The sequence below is a fragment of the Lonchura striata genome, chromosome 33, assembly GCF_046129695.1.
Source record: "Lonchura striata isolate bLonStr1 chromosome 33, bLonStr1.mat, whole genome shotgun sequence".
In the NCBI taxonomy this organism is placed as follows: domain Eukaryota; kingdom Metazoa; phylum Chordata; class Aves; order Passeriformes; family Estrildidae; genus Lonchura; species Lonchura striata.
Window position 1 is genome coordinate 2,224,723 of NC_134635.1, and position 19,432 is coordinate 2,244,154.

Consider the following 19,432-nt stretch of genomic DNA (forward strand, 5'->3'; position numbering starts at 1 on the left):
ATGCAGCAATTGATCATTTTGTCTCTTGCAGCAAGGTGCTGAGATAGCTCCAAAAACCCTGCAAAGACAATAACGTTTTGCACAAGAACCTGACCAGGTCCCTCCTCCTTGCTGTCTCAAACCTGCAGCCCCGTGGAACATCCTGGCAAGAATATTTGGGTTCTGGCTCGGCTGCCCTACAAGAGGGAATTGTGTGGAAACATCGAGCAATGTCTGTGTGCTGCGGCCGTGGTGGGGCTGTGGGGAGTGACCCTGTCTGGATTCCAGGTGTCCCCAGAGCTGCTCCATCCCTGCCCTCCTCACCTGCACAGGGCACGGGGAATAGACAGGGCTCTGCCCCCGCCCTGCCCCACCCCTGCCAGGGTACCCCTCCACTTCGCGGAGCTGTGGGGACCTTACCCTGTGTCGTGGTTGAACACTGGCACAATGCCAGTGCCCCCATGAAAATGCAACCTCTCAGTTGAATGCTGTGAAATGAGATCGAGAGCGGAGTAAAGCAGGCCAAGCTTAATAACCAAAAGGGAAAAAACTTTATGAAGATACTAGTACTATACTTTTATTAAAGAGGGAAAAAAATACCAGAAAGGAAAGCACACAAAGAATCCAAAATGAAAACCTGTCAAAACATTTCTCTTCCCAGTGCCCCCAGTGTCACAACACGATCTTGTTGTCACGGGGGTCCCGCTGTCCCTTGTAGGGTCCCGGCAGCTCCGCGTTGGTCACTCGTGGATCCCGAGGTGGGGCAGGGCCAGGGGACACCCGTGGGGGCCCTGAGAGTGACACTGGTTGTGGGGACCTGGGGGAGAGGGGACACCCGTGGGTGATGCATCCCTCTGTCCCCTCCTCCGGGAGGTCCTGTGGGGATAAGGGGGGGTCTGGGCGGTGTCAGGGGAGGCGGAAAGGGGAGTCCCAGCCCGAGCCCCCCACTCACCGATCCTGGAGCTTCCTGGCAGCTGCAAGAGAAAGGGGAGGGGGTGACCGTGGGGACCCCAGGACCCCTGAACCTTCCTGGCCCCTCGGCAGCTCCAACCACCCTTGGAACTTCTGCACCACCACAGTGCTCCCAACCCACCCGGTATCCCCCACATTTGAGCCCCAGAACCCCAAGCCTGGCAGGGAGGGGCACCTCCAAGCTCCCCCACCCCCCTGAAAAGATCCCACAACATCCCCACATGGCCCATCAAGAGCTACACAAGTGCTCCCAGAGCTCCTGGTGCCGCCCCAATGTTCCCCAAAGCTCACCCAGGGATGGCCCTGGAGCCCAACCAAGACCCTCCAAATTCCCCGCAGATCCCCCAGCACCCCCAGCCGAGGTCACTGTGGGCTCAGTTTGCCCAGCCCAGGGTCCCTGGCTGCTGCTGATCTCTGCCCCCACTCTGGGGGCTTCCCCTCACTCCAGGACCCCCATCCCCCCCATTGTCACCCACCCCGGCGGTGCCACCAGAGACAGCCCCCGACGACAGCCAGGAGCAGGAGCAGGAACAGGAGGGTCCTGCCGACATTCACAGCCACTGCTGGGGACAGAGGGGGACACACCGGGGTCACCCTGAGCCTCGGGGGTCCTGAACAGCCCAGTGACCCCGTGGGACCCCACCTGTGAGCCAGGGAGAGCCAGGTGTCACCTCCAGGGCCAGCTCGGGGGTGAGTGCATGGAACACGCGGTGCCCGTCCTGTCCCAGCTGGTTGGTGGCCACGCACTGGTAGGTGCCCGAATGTGCCACCTCGACGTCCCCAAGCTCCAGGAGGGGACCCTGGGCCACCTCCTGCCCGTTGAGCAGCCAGGTGAAGGTGACAGGGGCTGAGCCCACCTGCACCGAGCAGTGCAGGGTCACGGTGTCACCTGTGCGCACCTGGTGTGCCAGGGGACCGGGGGTGATGGTGGCATTGGCCACGGGCACTGCGGGGACACAGACAGGGCTGGCACCGGGCGGGGTGGGATGGGGGTGCCGTGGGTGGGGTCACCCCCAGCGCGAGGGTCCCGCTCACCCAGCACGGTGACATTCAGGGGGTCACTCTCGGCCACGCTGTCCCCGTTGCTGACCCGGCACCGGTACTGGCCACTGTCATTGTCCTCAATGTGCCGCAGCTCCAGGCGGGGCCCGGTGCCCAGCGGTGCCCCTGAGCCCTCCCGGTGCCAGGAGAAGGACAGGGGACCTGTCCCCTTGGCCACCGCACAGCTCAGCACCAGGCGGTCCCCAAGTGCCACCTGTGCCCCGGGGGGCTGCACCGACAGGGACACCCCCGAGGGCCGGACCCCTGTGGGAGGGGGACACCAGGGGACAGTGAGGGACCCAGGGGAGAGGGGCAGGGGGACCCCAGGGAGGGAGAGGGGGGCAGAGATGGGGGGGCTTGGAAAGGAACCCTGAGGAAAGATGGAGGGTCCAGGGAGGGGACACTGGTAGAGGGTGGGGTGCAACACCAGGAGGGTGTGAGAGACCCCAGAGCGGGGACCTTGAGACCCGTGGATGGACCTCAGAGTGGGGTGGGGAGATCCAGGGAGGGGTGAGGGGACCTGGTGAGGGATGGGGAAATAGGAGCCAGGAATGGGGGACCTGGGAGGGACCCATGGCGGGGATGGCAAGACACAGAAAAGCCTTCGGGGAAGGATGGGGATACCCATGTAGGGCAGGGGAACCTGGGCTGGGAACTGTAAAAGGAGAGGGGGAGCCAGGGAGGGATCCCAAAAAGGTTGGGGGCCTCAAGGCAGGTGTCAGGCTCGGCTTGGGGTCCCTAACGAGGGGACCGGGGAGGCCGTGGGGGCTCCCCGTGCCCATCCCCGCACTCACTGCGCACCGTGACGCGGAGCCGGGCGCTGCTCTTCCGCACGGCCCCCCCCTCGGAGCGCACCTCGCAGCTGTAATTCCCCGAGTGGGAGACCCCCACTTTGGGCAGCAGCAGCTGCGGGGACCCCTGCGGGCCCCTCACCACCTGCCCGTCCCGGTAGAACACGTGCAGGAGGGGGGCTCGGGGCCGCAGGGGGCTGGGGGTGCTGAGGCAGCTGAGAGCCAGGGGGGACCCCTCGGTGGGCTCGGGGGGACCCTCCAGCACCGGCACCGAGAAGAGCTCTGGGGAGGAGAGGGGAGGTGAGGACGGTGATCCTGAGTCTGCTGGGGAAATGGCTTTGGGGGTGCCAGGATATTGGAGTTCACGCTGTGGGGGGCTCACCCTGCACTGTCACTGTCACCAGTGCTGACTCCTTCCAATCCCAGTATCGCACCCGGCCCTCGCAGCTGTAGCGGCCGCTGTGGTTCAGCTGCAGAGGGGACAGGGGCAGCTCGGTCTGCTCCTGGAACCACCCCAGTTCCTTCTCCTCGTGGTAGAAGGACACCGAGGTGACCTTGTCATCGTGCCAGCCCCGGCAGCGCAGTGTCAGCGTGTCTCCCTCCAGCAGCGCCCGCGCCGGCACCTGCAGCACCAGCCAGTCTGGGGGACAGAGGGGTCCTGTCACACCCCATGGCACCGGGACCCCCCCATCGGGTCACCCCAGCGCACCAGGGGTCCCGAATTTCAGCACGGGGTCCCCCTCATTGTGTGCTCAGGGATGTCCCCAGAGCAGGGGACAGGTTCTGGGCACAGCACTGAGTGACCCATGGAGAGGAGCCCACCCAGAGCCCTCGGGTTCCCCGCGGTGTCAGGCTGGGGACACCCAAACCCCTCTCACTCTTTGAGACAGTCACAGGGGAGCTGAGCCCGGTGCCAGGTCTGTGACACGTGTAGGTGCCACTCTCAGTGACAGTGATTCGGTCTTGTCCCTGCTGTCCCCATCGCTTCCCGTCCTTGTACCAGGTGGTGACACCGGCGGTCCCCGAGCCCTGGCAGGTCAGTGTCACCCGGTCCCACAGCACTGCCGGCCTCCAGGGGGGCTCCATGAGGAGCTGGGTGGTCTGGGCAGCTGTGGGTGACAGGGGACACCAGCCTGCCAGGGCCACCACGGGGCTGGGGACAGCGGGGTGGGGACATGGCATCCCCCGAGGACTCACCAGCGAGGCCGAGGGTCTGGGCTGGAAGGGAGAAGGGACAGGGCTGGGTGGGGGTGGCACTGTGGGGACAGTGCCACTGAGGGCAAAGGGTTTGTGTGCTGTCCCCAAAGTGTCCCCGTGGGGAGAACTTTCAGTTCTTGTGGGAAAGTGCGTGGGGATGGTCCCCAGCAGATTTGCGAGGCTGGGGACATGTCTGTGTCACAGCCACCCCTGCACCACATCCCAGTGGCACGGATGCCTTGGGAACAGGGACACCGAGGCCACCCTGGGCTGAGGCAGAACACGGGGACACTGTGGACACCCCGGGCACCAGGACACCACGGACACAGCCCATGCTGGCCCAGGTCACCCCCACCAGCTCCTGATCCCATCCCCATGGCCACATGCTCACCCCTCTTGTCCCCTTCTGTCCCTGCATCCCAGTTCCCTTGTCCCTGTGCCCAGAGCTCCCTGAGCCCAAAGGTGCCAGTCCCCACATTCCTGTCCCCACATTCCCATCCCCAAATTCCTGCCCCCTCTTGCTGTCCCCAAAGCCACCCAACATCCCCAGTCACACCAAGCTGCACAGTGGGCAACAGGGACTGGCACTGCTGGCCTTGGGGACCTCAGGGGACCCCGCAGCCCCCCTGTGCCCCCTCCCCACCAGTCTCTGCCTCACCAGGGCCCATCCCTGGGCTGTCAGGCCCATGCCTGGGGCACTCACCCCACAGGAGCAGTGCCACCTTCCCGGCCATCCCGGTGTCCCCAGCCATGTGGACTGGCTGTCCCTGGCTGCTGTGGCCACCGCTCCCCTGGCTGGCGGCTCTTCGGATGAAGGGGAAGGAAGCGAGGTCACGTCTCGTCCCCACGTGGGGGTGGCCCTTGGTGGGGGCAGGGTCGGACAGGATGGGGGCAGGGTGGGGGAAAGGAGACACAGCAGGGGACAGGTTGGGGACAATTTGGGATAGTCTGGGGACATGGTGGGGGATGCTGCTGGGGGCTTGGGGGAAGTGGGGAACCAAGGATGGGTGTCCAGGAGAATGGGGCTCCAGGGGAATTGGCGTCTCCATGCTGGGGGGATTCAGGGGTGGGGGTGCTGTGGGAACATGGTCCCCAGGCATTTGGGCTCATGGCATGTGGGTGCCAGGGTTGGGGGTGTACGGGGGAAAAAAGAACCCTTGGGAAGAGGAGTTCTGGGGGAAGAAGCAGCCACTGGGATGGGATCAAGGCAAGGTTGGTCCCGGGCAATGGCAGTGCTGGGATGGGGGTCCCTGGGAAGGAGAGACAAAAGTGATGGGGGTCCCATGACTGGGGAACCAGGAATGGGGTTGCCAGGGATGGGCAGTGCCTGGGTGGGGACGGGAGTCACAGCTCCTTCTCAGGGTGCCTCAGATTTTGGGGTGACCCAGGGCCCAGCACAGCCCCCACCCTGGGGTGCTCGTTTCCTGGGCAGCATCACATGGGGGCCGGGGTTGCTCTGCCTCTGTGCCCTCCCCTGCCCTTGACTTTTCCCAGTCTTTATTTCTCCTTTAATTTTCCTCATTTTGTGCCATGTCCCCTGACCCCTGGTTCCTGGCTCATCAATCCAGGGAGCAGCTGAGCAGGGAATGGGTTCGGGGGACCCAAGGGAAGGGGAAAATGGGGAGTGGGGGGTGCAGGGAAGGGTGGGGAGGCTGTGGGGGATGGAGGTGTTGGGCTGTGCCTCTCCACACTTTCACTTTCGTTTTGCTGGACAAGAAGGAAGAGGCTGTTTGTGCTGAGAGTCAGATGGGAAAGGGGAGGGGATTCTGTCCTGGGGGAAAACCAGGGGAGTCCTGTCCTGGGAGGCCCTTGTTTTGGGGAAATCCAGTCCAGGGGTGACATCCTGGCATGGCGGGTCCTGTCCAGTGCGTGGCACTTCCAGAAATGTCCCTGCACATTCCTAGCCGGATGCCTGTTCCAGGGCTGGCACATCCTGGGCACACCGTCAGTCCAAGGCTGGAGCCCAGCCATGGCCCAGCCCCACTGCACAGGGGTGGCCACTGGCCAGCCCTGCTCTGGCCAGTCCCAGGTGGCAGCCAGGACCTGAGGGTCCTCCCAGCCACCCTGGCTTTGATTCTGGCAGCTTTAGAGCTGCTGCAGAGGTGAGAATCCTGTGGGGGAAATGGCCTGCCTGTGGTTTGCTCAGCCCTGCAAGAAGCACAAAACCCAAAGGGAGCCCAAGCAGTGGCTCTGCGAGGGCCTTGGATGGTTTTCAGAGCAGGGCTGGCTGGAAACCCCCCTGCAGGGGCAGCTGAGAGGGAACCAGTCCGGAAATGCAGCAATTGATCATTTTGTCTCTTGCAGCAAGGGTCTGAGATAGCTCCAAAACCCTGCAAAGACAATAACGTTTTGCACAAGAACCTGACCAGGTCCCTCCTCCTTGCTGTCTCAAACCTGCAGCCCCGTGGAACATCCTGGCAAGAATATTTGGGTTCTGGCTCGGCTGCCCTACAAGAGGGAATTGTGTGGAAACATCGAGCAGTGTCTGTGTGCTGCGGCCGTGGTGGGGCTGTGGGGAGTGACCCTGTCTGGATTCCAGGTGTCCCCAGAGCTGCTCCATCCCTGCCCTCCTCACCTGCACAGGGCACGGGGAATAGACAGGGCTCTGCCCCCGCCCTGCCCCACCCCTGCCAGGGTACCCCTCCACTTCGCGGAGCTGTGGGGACCTTACCCTGTGTCGTGGTTGAACACTGGCACAATGCCAGTGCCCCCATGAAAATGCAACCTCTCAGTTGAATGCTGTGAAATGAGATCGAGAGCGGAGTAAAGCAGGCCAAGCTTAATAACCAAAAGGGAAAAAACTTTATGAAGATACTAGTACTATACTTTTATTAAAGAGGGAAAAAAATACCAGAAAGGAAAGCACACAAAGAATCCAAAATGAAAACCTGTCAAAACATTTCTCTTCCCAGTGCCCCCAGTGTCACAACACGATCTTGTTGTCACGGGGGTCCCGCTGTCCCTTGTAGGGTCCCGGCAGCTCCGCGTTGGTCACTCGTGGATCCCGAGGTGGGGCAGGGCCAGGGGACACCCGTGGGGGCCCTGAGAGTGACACTGGTTGTGGGGACCTGGGGGAGAGGGGACACCCGTGGGTGATGCATCCCTCTGTCCCCTCCTCCGGGAGGTCCTGTGGGGATAAGGGGGGGTCTGGGCGGTGTCAGGGGAGGCGGAAAGGGGAGTCCCAGCCCAAGCCCCCCACTCACCTGTCCTGGAGCTTCCTGGCAGCTGCAAGGGAAAGGGGAGGGGGTGACCGTGGGGACCCCAGGACCCCTGAACCTTCCTGGCCCCTCGGCAGCTCCAACCACCCTTGGAACTTCTGCACCACCACAGTGCTCCCAACCCACCCGGTATCCCCCACATTTGAGCCCCAGAACCCCAAGCCTGGCAGGGAGGGGCACCTCCAAGCTCCCCCACCCCCCTGAAAAGATCCCACAACATCCCCACATGGCCCATCAAGAGCTACACAAGTGCTCCCAGAGCTCCTGGTGCCGCCCCAATGTTCCCCAAAGCTCACCCAGGGATGGCCCTGGAGCCCAACCAAGACCCTCCAAATTCCCCGCAGATCCCCCAGCACCCCCAGCCGAGGTCACTGTGGGCTCAGTTTGCCCAGCCCAGGGTCCCTGGCTGCTGCTGATCTCTGCCCCCACTCTGGGGGCTTCCCCTCACTCCAGGACCCCCATCCCCCCCATTGTCACCCACCCCGGCGGTGCCACCAGAGACAGCCCCCGACGACAGCCAGGAGCAGGAGCAGGAACAGGAGGGTCCTGCCGACATTCACAGCCACTGCTGGGGACAGAGGGGGACACACCGGGGTCACCCTGAGCCTCGGGGGTCCTGAACAGCCCAGTGACCCCGTGGGACCCCACCTGTGAGCCAGGGAGAGCCAGGTGTCACCTCCAGGGCCAGCTCGGGGGTGAGTGCATGGAACACGCGGTGCCCGTCCTGTCCCAGCTGGTTGGTGGCCACGCACTGGTAGGTGCCCGAATGTGCCACCTCGACGTCCCCAAGCTCCAGGAGGGGACCCTGGGCCACCTCCTGCCCGTTGAGCAGCCAGGTGAAGGTGACAGGGGCTGAGCCCACCTGCACCGAGCAGTGCAGGGTCACGGTGTCACCTGTGCGCACCTGGTGTGCCAGGGGACCGGGGGTGATGGTGGCATTGGCCACGGGCACTGCAGGGACACAGACAGGGCTGGCACCGGGCGGGGTGGGATGGGGATGCCGTGGGTGGGGTCTGCCCCAGCGCGAGGGTCCCGCTCACCCAGCACGGTGACATTCAGGGGGTCACTCTCGGCCACGCTGTCCCCGTTGCTGACCCGGCACCGGTACTGGCCGCTGTCATTGTCCCCAACGTGCCGCAGCTCCAGGCCGGGCCCGGTGCCCAGCGGTGCCCCCGAGCCCTCCCGGTGCCAGGAGAAGGACAGGGGACCTGTCCCCTTGGCCACCACGCAGCTCAGCACCAGGCGGTCCCCAAGTGCCACCTGTCCCCCGGGGGGCTGCGCCTACAGGGACACCCCCGAGGGCGGGACCCCTGTGGGAGGGGGACACCAGGGGACAGTGAGGGACCGGGGGAGAGGGGAGGGGGACCCCAGGGAGGGAGAGGGGGGCAGGGATGGGGGGGCTTGGAAAGGAACCCTGAGGAAAGATGGAGGGTCCAGGGAGGGGACACTGGTAGAGGGTGGGGTGCAAGACCAGGAGGGAGTGAGAGACCCCAGAGCGGGGACCTTGAGACCCGTGGATGGACCTCAGAGTGGGGTGGGGAGATCCAGGGAGGGGTGAGGGGACCTGGTGAGGGATGGGGAAATAGGAGCCAGGAATGGGGGACCTGGGAGGGACCCATGGCGGGGATGGCAAGACACAGAAAAGCCTTCGGGGAAGGATGGGGATACCCATGTAGGGCAGGGGAACCTGGGCTGGGAACTGTAAAAGGAGAGGGGGAGCCAGGGAGGGATCCCAAAAAGGTTGGGGGCCTCAAGGCAGGTGTCAGGCTCGGCTTGGGGTCCCTAACGAGGGGACCCGGGGAGGCCGTGGGGGCTCCCCGTGCCCATCCCCGCACTCACTGCGCACCGTGACGCGGAGCCGGGCGCTGCTCTTCCGCACGGCCCCCCGCTCGGAGCGCACCTCGCAGCTGTAATTCCCCAAGTGGGAGACCCCCACTTTGGGCAGCAGCAGCTGCGGGGACCCTGCGGGCCCCACATCACCCGCCCGTCCCAGTAGAACACATGCAGGAGGGAGGCTCGGGGCCGCAGGGGGCTGGGGGTGCTGAGGCAGCTGAGAGCCAGGGGGGACCCCTCGGTGGGCTCGGGGGGACCCTCCAGCACCGGCACCGAGAAGAGCTCTGGGGAGGAGAGGGGAGGTGAGGACGGTGACCCTGAGTCTGCTGGGGAAATGGCTTTGGGGGTGCCAGGATATTGGAGTTCACGCTGTGGGGGGCTCACCCTGCACTGTCACTGTCACCAGTGCTGACTTCTTCCAACCCCAGTATAGCACCCAGCCCTTGCAGCTGTAGCGGCCGCTGTGGTTCAGCTGCAGAGGGGACAGGGGCAGCTCGGTCTGCTCATGGAACCACCCCAGTTCCTGCCTCTCGTGGTAGAAGGACACCGAGGTGACCTTGTCCCACCAGCCCCGGCAGCGCAGTGTCAGCGTGTCCCCCTCCAGCAGCGCCCGCGCCGGCACCTGCAGCACCAGCCAGTCTGGGGGACACAGGGGTCCTGTCACACCCCATGGCACCGGGACCCCCCCATCGGGTCACCCCAGCGCACCAGGGGTCCCGAATTTCAGCACGGGGTCCCCCTCATTGTGTGCTCAGGGATGTCCCCAGAGCAGGGGACAGGTTCTGGGCACAGCACTGAGTGACCCATGGAGAGGAGCCCACCCAGAGCCCTCGGGGTCCCCGCGGTGCCAGGCTGGGGACACCCAAACCCCTCTCACCCTCTGAGACCGTCACAAGGGAGCTGAGCCCGGTGCCAGGTCTGTGACACGTGTAGGTGCCACTCTCGGTGACAGTGATTCGGTCTCGTCCCTGCTGTCCCCATCGCTTCCTGTCCCTGTACCAGGTGGTGGCACCGGCGGTCCCCGAGCCCTGGCAGGTCAGTGTCACCCGGTCCCACAGCACTGCCGGCCTCCAGGGGGGCTCCATGAGGAGCTGGGGGGTCTGGGCACCTGTGGGTGACAGGGGACACCAGCCTGCCAGGGCCACCACGGGGCTGGGGACAGCGGGGTGGGGACATGGCATCCCCCGAGGACTCACCAGCGAGGCCGAGGGTCTGGGCTGGAAGGGAGAAGGGACAGGGCTGGGTGGGGGTGGCACTGTGGGGACAGTGCCACTGAAGGCACAGGGTTTGGGGGCTGTCCCCAGAGTGTCCCCGTGGGGAGAACTTTCAGTTCTTGTGGGAAAGTGCGTGGGGATGGTCCCCAGAAGATTTGCGAGGCTGGGGACATGTCTGTGTCTCAGCCACCCCTGCACCACATCCCAGTGGCACGGACGCCTTGGGAACAGGGACACCGAGGCCACCCTGGGCTGAGGCAGAACACGGGGACACTGTGGACACCCCGGGCACCAGGACACCACGGACACAGCCCATGCTGGCCCAGGTCACCCCCACCAGCTCCTGATCCCATCCCCATGGCCACATCCTCACCCCTCTTGTCCCCTTCTGTCCCTGCATCCCAGTTCCCTTGTCCCTGTGCCCAGAGCTCCCTGAGCCCAAAGGTGCCAGTCCCCACATTCCTGTCCCCACATCCCCATCCCCAAATTCCTGCCCCCTCTTGCTGTCCCCAAAGCCACCCGACATCCCCAGTCACACCAAGCTGCACTGTGGGCAACAGGGACTGGCACTGCTGGCCTTGGGGACCTCAGGGGACCCCGCAGCCCCCCTGTGCCCCCTCCCCACCAGTCTCTGCCTCACCAGGGCCCATCCCTGGGCTGTCAGGCCCGTGCTGGGGCACTCACCCCACAGGAGCAGTGCCATCTTCCCGGCCATCCCGGTGTCCCCAGCCATGTGGACTGGCTGTCCCTGGCTGCTGTGGCCACCGCTCCCCTGGCTGGCGGCTCTTCGGATGAAGGGGAAGGAAGCGAGGTCACGTCTCGTCCCCACGTGGGGGTGGCCCTTGGTGGGGGCAGGGTCGGACAGGATGGGGGCAGGGTGGGGGAAAGGAGACACAGCAGGGGACAGGTTGGGGACAATTTGGGATAGTCTGGGGACATGGTGGGGGATGCTGCTGGGGGCTCGGGGGACGTGGGGAACCAAGGATGGGTGTCCAGGAGAATGGGGCTCCAGGGGAATTGGCGTCTCCATGCCTGGGGGGATTCAGGGATGGGGGTGCTGTGGGAACATGGTCCCCAGGCATTTGGGCTCATGGCATGTGGGTGCCAGGGTTGTACGGGGAAAAAAAGAACCCTTGGGAAGAGGAGTTCTGGGGGAAGAATCAGCCACTGGGATGGGATCAAGGCAAGGCTGGTCCCGGGCAATGGCAGTCCTGGGACTGGGGTCCCTGGGAAGGAGAGACAAAAGTGATGGGGGTCCCATGACTGGGGAACCAGGAATGGGGTTGCCAGGGATGGGAAGTTTCTGGGGGGGCATGGGGGTCACAGCTCTTTCTCAGGGTGCCTCAGAATTTGGGGTGACCCAGGGCCCAGCACAGCCCCCAGTCCGGGTGCTCGTTTCTTGGGCAGCATCACATGGGGGTCCGGGGTTGCTCTGCCTCTGTGCCCTCCCCTGCCCTTGACTTTTCCCAGTCTTTATTTCTCCTTTTATTTTCCTCATTTTGTGCCATGTCCCCTGACCCCTGGCTCCTGGCTCATCAATCCAGGGAGCAGCTGAGCAGGGAATGGGTTGGGGGGACCCAGGGGAAGGGGAAAATGGGGAGTGGGGGGTGCAGGGAAGGGTGGGGAGGCTGTGGGGAATGGAGGTGTTGGGTTGTGCCTCTCCACACTTTCACTTTCTTTTTGCTGGACAAGAAGGAACAGGCTGTTTGTGCTGAGAGTCAGATGGGAAAGGGGAGGGGATTCTGTCCTGGGGGAAAACCAGGGGAGTCCTGTCCTGGGAGGTCCTTGTTTTGGGGAAAGCCAGTCCAGGGGTGACACATCCTGGCATGGCGGGTCCTGTCCAGTGCGTGGCACTTCCAGAAATGTCCCTGCACATTCCTAGCCGGATGCCTGTTCCAGGGCTGGCACATCCTGGGCACCCCGTCAGTCCAAGGCTGGAGCCCAGCCATGGCCCAGCCCCACTGCACAGGGGTGGCCACTGGCCAGCCCTGCTCTGGCCAGCCCCAGGTGGCAGCCAGGACCTGAGGGTCCCCCCAGCCCCCTTGGCTTTGATTCTGGCAGCTTTAGAGCTGCTGCAGAGGTGAGAATCCTGTGGGGGAAGTGGCCTGCCTGTGGTTTGCTCAGCCCTGCAAGAAGCACAAAACCCAAAGGGAGCCCAAGCAGTGGCTCTGCGAGGGCCTTTGATGGTTTTCAGGGCAGGGCTGGCTGGAAACCCCCCTGCAGGGGCAGCTGAGAGGGAACCAGTCCGGAAATGCAGCAATTGATCATTTTGTCTCTTGCAGCAAGGGTCTGAGATAGCTCCAAAAACCCTGCAAAGACAATAACGTTTTGCACAAGAACCTGACCAGGTCCCTCCTCCTTGCTGTCTCAAACCTGCAGCCCTGTGGAACATCCTGGCAAGAATATTTGGGTTCTGGCTCGGCTGCCCTACAAGAGGGAATTGTGTGGAAACATCGAGCAATGTCTGTGTGCTGCGGCCGTGGTGGGGCTGTGGGGAGTGACCCTGTCTGGATTCCAGGTGTCCCCAGAGCTGCTCCATCCCTGCCCTCCTCACCTGCACAGGGCACGGGGAATAGACAGGGCTCTGCCCCAGCCCTGCCCCAGCCCTGCCAGGGTACCCCTCCACTTCGCGGAGCTGTGGGGACCTTACCCTGTGTCGTGGTTGAACACTGGCACAATGCCAGTGCCCCCATGAAAATGCAACCTCTCAGCTGAATGCTGTGAAATGAGATCGAGAGCGGAGCAAAGCAGGCCAAGCTTAATAACCAAAAGGGAAAAAACTTTATGAAGCTACTAGTACTATACTTTTATTAAAGAGGGAAAAAAATACCAGAAAGGAAAGCACACAAAGAATCCAAAATGAAAACCTGTCAAAACATTTCTCTTCCCAGTGCCCCCAGTGTCACAACACGATCTTGTTGTCACGGGGGTCCCGCTGTCCCTTGTAGGGTCCCGGCAGCTCCGCGTTGGTCACTCGTGGATCCCGAGGTGGGGCAGGGCCAGGGGACGCCCGTGGGGGCCCTGAGAGTGACACTGGTTGTGGGGACCTGGGGGAGAGGGGACACCCGAGGGTGATGCATCCCTCTGTCCCCTCCTCCGGGGCGTCCTGTGGGGATAAGGGGGGTCTGGGCGGTGTCAGGGGAGGCGGAAAGGGGAGTCCCAGCCCGAGCCCCCCACTCACCGATCCTGGAGCTTCCTGGCAGCTGCAAGAGAAAGGGGAGGGGGTGACCATGGGGACCCCAGGACCCCTGAACCTTCCTGGCACCTTGGCAGCTCCAACCACCCTTGGAACTTCTGCACCACCACAGTGCTCCAAACCCACCCGGTATCCCCCACATTTGAGCCCCAGAACCCCAAGCCTGGCAGGGAGGGGCACCTCCAAGCTCCCCCACCCCCCTGAAAAGATCCCACAACATCCCCGCATGGCCCATCAAGAGCTCCACAAGTGCTCCCAGAGCTCCTGGTGCCGCCCCAATGTTCCCCAAAGCTCACCCAGGGATGGCTCTGGAGCCCAACCAAGACCCTCCAAATTCCCCGCAGATCCCCCAGCACCCCCAGCCGAGGTCACTGCGGGCTCAGTTTCCCCAGCCCAGGGTCCCTGGCTGCTGCTGATCTCTGCCCCCACTCTGGGGGCTTCCCCTCACTCCAGGACCCCCATCCACCCCACTGTCACCCACCCCGGCGGTGCCACCAGAGACAGCCCCCGACGACAGCCAGGAGCAGGAGCAGGAACAGGAGGGTCCTGCTGACATTCACAGCCACTGCTGGGGACAGAGGGGGACACACCGGGGTCACCCTGAGCCTCGGGGGTCCTGAACAGCCCAGTGTCCCCGTGGGACCCCACCTGTGAGCCAGAGAGAGCCAGGTGTCACCTCCAGGGCCATCTCCATACTGAGAGCATGGAACACGCGGTGCCCATCCTGTCCCAGCCGGTTGGTGGCCATGCACTGGTAGGTGCCTGAATGTGCCACCTTGACGTCCCCAAGCTCCAGGAGGGGACCCTGGGCCACCTTTGTCCCATTGTGCAGCCAGGTGAAGGTGACAGGGGCTGAGCCCACCTGCACCGAGCAGTGCAGGGTCACGGTGTCACCAGCGCGCACCTGGTGTGCCAGGGGACCGGGGGTGATGGTGGCATTGGCCACGGGCACTGCGGGGACACAGACAGGGCTGGCACCGGGCGGGGTGGGATGGGGGTGCCGTGGGTGGGGTCACCCCCAGCGCGAGGGTCCCGCTCACCCAGCACAGTGACATTCAGGGGGTCACTCTCGGCCACGCTGTCCCCGTTGCTGACCCGGCACCGGTACTGGCCGCTGTCATTGTCCCCAACGTGCCGCAGCTCCAGACGGGGCCCGGTGCCCAGCGGTGCCCCCGAGCCCTCCCGGTGCCAGGAGAAGGACAGGGGACCTGTCCCCTTGGCCACCACGCAGCTCAGCACCAGGCGGTCCCCAAGTGCCACCTGTGCCCCGGGGGGCTGCACCGACAGGGACACCCCCGAGGGTGGGACCCCTGCGGGAGGGGGACACCAGGGGACAGTGAGGGACCGGGGGAGAGGGGCAGGGGGACCCCAGGGAGGGAGAGGGGGGCAGAGATGGGGGGGCTTGGAAAGGAACCCTGAGGAAAGATGGAGGGTCCAGGGAGGGGACACTGGTAGAGGGTGGGGTGCAACACCAGGAGGGAGTGAGAGACCCCAGAGCGGGGACCTTGAGACCCGTGGATGGACCTCAGAGTGGGGTGGGGAGATCCAGGGAGGGGTGAGGGGACCTGGTGAGGGATGGGGAAATAGGAGCCAGGAATGGGGGACCTGGGAGGGACCCATGGCAGGGATGGCAAGACACAGAAAAGCTGTCGGGGAAGGATGGGGATACCCATGTAGGGCAGGGGAACCTGGGCTGGGAACTGTAAAAGGAGAGGGGGAGCCAGGGAGGGATCCCAAAAAGGTTGGGGGCCTCAAGGCAGGTGTCAGGCTCGGCTTGGGGTCCCTAACGAGGGGACCGGGGAGGCCGTGGGGGCTCCCCGTGCCCATCCCCGCACTCACTGCGCACCGTGACGCGGAGCCGGGCGCTGCTCTTCCGCACGGCCCCCCCCTCGGAGCGCACCTCGCAGCTGTAATTCCCCGAGTGGGAGACCCCCACTTTGGGCAGCAGCAGCGGCGGGGACCCCTGCGGGCCCCACACCACCTGCCCGTCCCGGTAGAACACGTGCAGGAGGGGGGCTCGGGGCCGCAGGGGGCTGGGGGTGCTGAGGCAGCTGAGAGCCAGGGGGGACCCCTCGGTGTGCTCGGGGGGACCCTCCAGCACCGGCACCGAGAAGAGCTCTGGGGAGGAGAGGGGAGGTGAGGATGGTGACCCTGAGTCTGCTGGGGAAATGGTTTTGGGGGTGCCAGGATATTGGAGTTCACGCTGTGGGGGGCTCACCCTGCACTGTCACTGTCACCAGTGCTGACTTCTTCCAACCCCAGTATAGCACCCGGCCCTTGCAGCTGTAGCGGCCGCTGTGGTTCAGCTGCAGAGGAGACAGGGGCAGCTCGGTCTGCTCCTGGAACCACCCCAGTTCCTTCTCCTCATGGTAGAAGGACACCGAGGTGACCTTGTCATCGTGCCAGCCCCGGCAGCGCAGTGTCAGCGTGTCCCCCTCCAGCAGCGCCTGCGCCGGCACCTGCAGCACCAGCCAGTCTGGGGGACAGAGGGGTCCTGTCACACCCCATGGCACCGGGACCCCCCAGTGCACCAGGGGTCCCCAATTTCAGCACCGGGTCCCCCTCACCGGGATGCTCTGGGATGTCCCCAGAGCAGGGGACAGGCTCCGGGCACAGCAGGGGTGATCCATGGAGCGGAGCCCACCCGGAGCCCTCAGGCTCCCCGCTGTGCCAGGCTGGGGAAACCCAAACCCCTCTCACCATTTGAGACAGTCACAGGGGAGCTGAGCCCGGTGCCAGGTCTGTGACACGTGTAGGTGCCACTCTCAGTGACAGTGACTTGGTCTCGTCCCTGCTGTCCCCATCGCTTCCCGTCCTTGTACCAGGTGGTGACACCGGCGGTCCCCGAGCCCTGGCAGGTCAGTGTCACCCGGTCCCACAGCACTGCCGGCCTCCAGGGGGGCTCCACGAGGAGCTGGGTGGTCTGGGCACCTGTGGGTGACAGGGGACACCAGCGTGCCAGGGCCACCACGGGGCTGGGGACAGCGGGGTGGGGACATGGCATCCCCCGAGGACTCACCAGCGAGGCCGAGGGTCTGGGCTGGAAGGGAGAAGGGACAGGGTTGGGTGGGGGTGGCACCGTGGGGACAGTGTCACTGAAGGCACAGGGTTTGGGGGCAGTTCCCAAAGTGTCCCCGTGGGGAGAACTTTCAGTTCTTGTGGGAAAGTGCGTGGGGATGGTCCCCAGAAGATTTGCGAGGCTGGGGACATGTCTGTGTCACAGCCACCCCTGCACCACATCCCAGTGGCACGGATGCCTTGGGAACAGGGACACCGAGGCCACCCTGGGCTGAGGCAGAACATGGGGACACTGTGCACACCCCGGGCACCAGGACACCACGGACACAGCCCATGATGGCCCAGGTCACCCCCACCAGCTCCTCATCCCATCCCCATGGCCACATCCTCACCCCTCTTGTCCCCTTCTGTCCCTGCATCCCAGTTCCCTTGTCCCTGTGCCCAGAGCTTCCTGAGCCCAAAGGTGCCAGTCCCCACATTCCTGTCCCCACATCCCCATCCACAAATTCCTGCCCCCTCTTCCTGTCCCCAAAGCTACCCGACATCCCCAGTCACAGCAAGCTCCACTGTGGGCAACAGGGACTGGCACTGCTGGCCTTGGGGACCTCAGGGGACCCCGCAGCCCCCCTGTGCCCCCTCCCCACCGGTCTCTGCCTCACCAGGGCCCATCCCTGGGCTGTCAGGCCTGTGCCCGGGGCACTCACCCCACAGGAGCAGTGCCACCTTCCCGGCCATCCCGGTGTCCCCAGCCATGTGGACTGGCTGTCCCTGGCTGCTGTGGCCACCGCTCCCCTGGCTGGCGGCTCTTCGGATGAAGGGGAAGGAAGCGAGGTCACGTCTCGTCCCCACGTGGGGGTGGCCCTTGGTGGAGGCAGGGTGGCCACAAGCTGGGCACAGGCTGTGGGCAGGGTGGGGACAGGGTGGGGACAAGGCTGGGTGATGCACAGTGCGACATGGGGTCCCAGGAGTGGGGGGCTCAGATGGTTTAGGTAGCCAGGGATGGGTGTCCAGGGGAATTGGGGATCCTGTGGGAAGAGGGGCGATCCCTGGAGACTCAAAGTCCCTGGGAAAGGGGATTTCAGGGGATGGAATAAACAGCAGAGTGTTCCTTGGGAATGGGCTCCTGGGCCCTGGAGATCCTGTGGAATGTGAGTGCTGGGATTCGTGTTCGCTGGCAAGGCGGCACACAAGGATTGGGGGTCCCGTGACTTCATTTCCAGGGGAATGGAAGTCCCAGGGATGGGCAGTGGCTGGATAAATCCGTGGGTCTCAGCTTTTTCCTTGGGTGCCTCATATTTTGGGGTGACCCTGAGCCCAGCACAGCCCCCACCCTGCCAGGGCTGTCCTGAGAGGCTCTGGGTCTGTGCCCCACACACCCCTAGGTTTTTTTCTGTCCCCCCCATTTCCTGGCTCAGTGATCTCATGCAACACTTGTTGCCCAATTCGTTCAGACACAGTCACACATCCATCGGATAAAGGCAATAAATCTTTTCCCACAGCATTTTTTTCTCAATAAAAGACAAATTCAGCAAAAATCAAACTCTGCTCAAATAAAAAAATCAAAACGATAAAATGCTCTGGTTTATAGAATATTTTCAGTTGCTCCCCCAGCAAGTCGCTCACAATAAAAACACAAGCAAATCCCAAAGAAATGAGACCTTTTTGGTTCCCTTTAGGAGCTCCTTGGTGCATTCCACAGCAGCATTTGCTTGTGGATAGCACAGAGTGTGGAATCTCCCTGAGTGTCCAACAGCTCCTTGGGATTGTTTCCTGCCTGCTGGGCAGCAACCCAGCCCATGAGGAAGCCTTTTGTGGGGGCATATTTAGGAATTATTCCCATTTCTCTCACCCTGGAACTCAATTGGCTTCCTATGGATTCTCCTCCCAAAGGGGAGAAGCTCTGTCCATCCTTGGGACAGTGCCCTGGAATCTGTGGAAATGCCCGTGTGTGCCTCAGGGTCTGATTCTCTGGTAAATCCACTCCAGCCTGCCCTGAATTACCCTGCCTGGGCATTCTCTGCTCCTGCTGTGGCATCCCTGTTCCCCAGACCCTCCTGAGCAGCCCCTGCTCAGTATTTCCACACTTTTTCCTCTCTTCTGGTGTGCATATCCAGAACACCAACATTCTTTCTGGGAGGTTCCAAAGGGCTGCAGGTTTTGTTCAAGAAGGAGGGTCCAGGTCAGGTTGTTGAGCAGATTGGGGTGGGATTTGCAGCAGTTCTGGGGCTGTCTCAGCAACTTGGAAAGAGGGAAGAAATGATGAATTGTTGCATTTTCAGACTGGTTCCATCTCAGTTGCCCGTGCAGGAGAAGTTTCCAGCCAGCCCTGCCCTGAAAACCATCAAAGGCCCTCGCAGAGCCACTGCTTGGGATCCCTTTGAGTTTTGTGGTTTTTGCAGGGCTGAACAAACCACAGGCAGGCCATTTCCTCATACACAATTCTCACTTCTGCAGCAGCTCCACAGACCCAGAGCCCCTCAGAATCTGCCTGGGGTGACCCCCAGGCTTGTGGGGGCTGTGCTGGGCTTGGGGCCACCTCAAATTATGAGGCACCCAGGGAAGGAGCTGAGACCTCTGTGCCCACCCAGCCACTGCCCATCCCTGGGACTTCCATTCCCCTGGAAATGAAGTCATGGGACCCCCATTCCTCATGTCCCACCTTAGCTGGTACCACGAATCCCAGTACTCACATTCCACAGGATCTCCAGGGACCAGGACCTCATTCCCAGGGAACACTCTGCTGTTCATTCCATGTCCTGAAATCCCCTTTCCCAGGGACTTTGAGTCTCCAGGGACCCCCCATTCCCACAGGATCCCCAATTCCCCTGGACACCCATCCCTGGCTACCTAAACGATCTGAGCCCCCACATTCTGGGACCCCATGTCGCACCGTGCATCACGCAGCCTTGTCCCCACCCTGTCCCCACCCTGCCCACAGCCTGTGCCCAGCTTGTGGCCACCCTGCCCCCACCA

At 63.4% G+C, this 19,432-nt stretch overlaps 2 protein-coding genes and 5 long non-coding RNA genes across 7 annotated transcripts; all 7 read right to left on the reverse strand.

Annotated features, from left to right (window-relative positions):
• Nucleotides 1–530: 530 nt before the first annotated feature.
• LOC144247767 (uncharacterized) lies at nucleotides 531–1,588 on the reverse strand. Its single transcript, XR_013341305.1, has 3 exons — nucleotides 1,428–1,588; nucleotides 932–953; nucleotides 531–796 (listed from the first exon to the last, which is right to left on the reverse strand). It is a non-coding gene; the product is annotated as an uncharacterized LOC144247767 (long non-coding RNA).
• A 30-nt stretch (nucleotides 1,589–1,618) lies between these two features.
• On the reverse strand, nucleotides 1,619–3,869 carry LOC144245876 (Fc receptor-like protein 3). Its single transcript, XM_077789310.1, has 6 exons — nucleotides 3,662–3,869; nucleotides 3,166–3,423; nucleotides 2,787–3,065; nucleotides 1,987–2,256; nucleotides 1,699–1,897; nucleotides 1,619–1,622 (listed from the first exon to the last, which is right to left on the reverse strand). Exons 1-6 carry the CDS (start codon nucleotides 3,867–3,869, stop codon nucleotides 1,619–1,621), a joined length of 1,218 nt encoding a protein of 405 aa, XP_077645436.1.
• A 12-nt stretch (nucleotides 3,870–3,881) lies between these two features.
• Nucleotides 3,882–4,836, reverse strand: LOC144247768 (uncharacterized). The gene is made up of 3 exons (XR_013341306.1): nucleotides 4,684–4,836; nucleotides 3,981–4,001; nucleotides 3,882–3,892 (listed from the first exon to the last, which is right to left on the reverse strand). It is a non-coding gene; the product is annotated as an uncharacterized LOC144247768 (long non-coding RNA).
• Nucleotides 4,837–6,782: 1,946 nt separating this feature from the next.
• Nucleotides 6,783–7,840, reverse strand: LOC144247769 (uncharacterized). The gene is made up of 3 exons (XR_013341307.1): nucleotides 7,680–7,840; nucleotides 7,184–7,205; nucleotides 6,783–7,048 (listed from the first exon to the last, which is right to left on the reverse strand). It is a non-coding gene; the product is annotated as an uncharacterized LOC144247769 (long non-coding RNA).
• Nucleotides 7,841–13,024: 5,184 nt separating this feature from the next.
• LOC116184467 (uncharacterized) lies at nucleotides 13,025–14,001 on the reverse strand. The gene is made up of 3 exons (XR_013341308.1): nucleotides 13,923–14,001; nucleotides 13,427–13,448; nucleotides 13,025–13,292 (listed from the first exon to the last, which is right to left on the reverse strand). It is a non-coding gene; the product is annotated as an uncharacterized LOC116184467 (long non-coding RNA).
• A 35-nt stretch (nucleotides 14,002–14,036) lies between these two features.
• On the reverse strand, nucleotides 14,037–16,245 carry LOC110471572 (Fc receptor-like protein 2). Its single transcript, XM_077789311.1, has 5 exons — nucleotides 16,221–16,245; nucleotides 15,660–15,917; nucleotides 15,281–15,559; nucleotides 14,482–14,751; nucleotides 14,037–14,392 (listed from the first exon to the last, which is right to left on the reverse strand). Exons 1-5 carry the CDS (start codon nucleotides 16,243–16,245, stop codon nucleotides 14,037–14,039), a joined length of 1,188 nt encoding a protein of 395 aa, XP_077645437.1.
• A 71-nt stretch (nucleotides 16,246–16,316) lies between these two features.
• On the reverse strand, nucleotides 16,317–17,262 carry LOC110469674 (uncharacterized). Its single transcript, XR_002465288.2, has 3 exons — nucleotides 17,164–17,262; nucleotides 16,461–16,481; nucleotides 16,317–16,372 (listed from the first exon to the last, which is right to left on the reverse strand). It is a non-coding gene; the product is annotated as an uncharacterized LOC110469674 (long non-coding RNA).
• Between the last annotated feature and the right edge of the window lie 2,170 nt (nucleotides 17,263–19,432).

Coding starts and splice junctions, on each gene's coding strand:
- LOC144245876 (XM_077789310.1), bottom strand. CDS start 3,869: ATGGAGCCCCCCTGGAGGCCGGCAGTGCTGTGGGACCGGGTGACACTG. Junction 3,424..3,661: donor CCCTGTGACTGTCTCAAAGA/GTGAGAGGGGTT, acceptor TCTGTCCCCCAG/ACTGGCTGGTGCTGCAGGTG. Junction 3,066..3,165: donor GGTGACAGTGACAGTGCAGG/GTGAGCCCCCCA, acceptor TCTCCTCCCCAG/AGCTCTTCTCGGTGCCGGTG.
- LOC110471572 (XM_077789311.1), bottom strand. CDS start 16,245: ATGGGGACAGCAGGGACGAGACCAA. Junction 15,918..16,220: donor GACAGCAGGGACGAGACCAA/GTCACTGTCACT, acceptor TCTGTCCCCCAG/ACTGGCTGGTGCTGCAGGTG. Junction 14,752..15,280: donor GCTCCGCGTCACGGTGCGCA/GTGAGTGCGGGG, acceptor CCCCTCCCGCAG/GGGTCCCACCCTCGGGGGTG.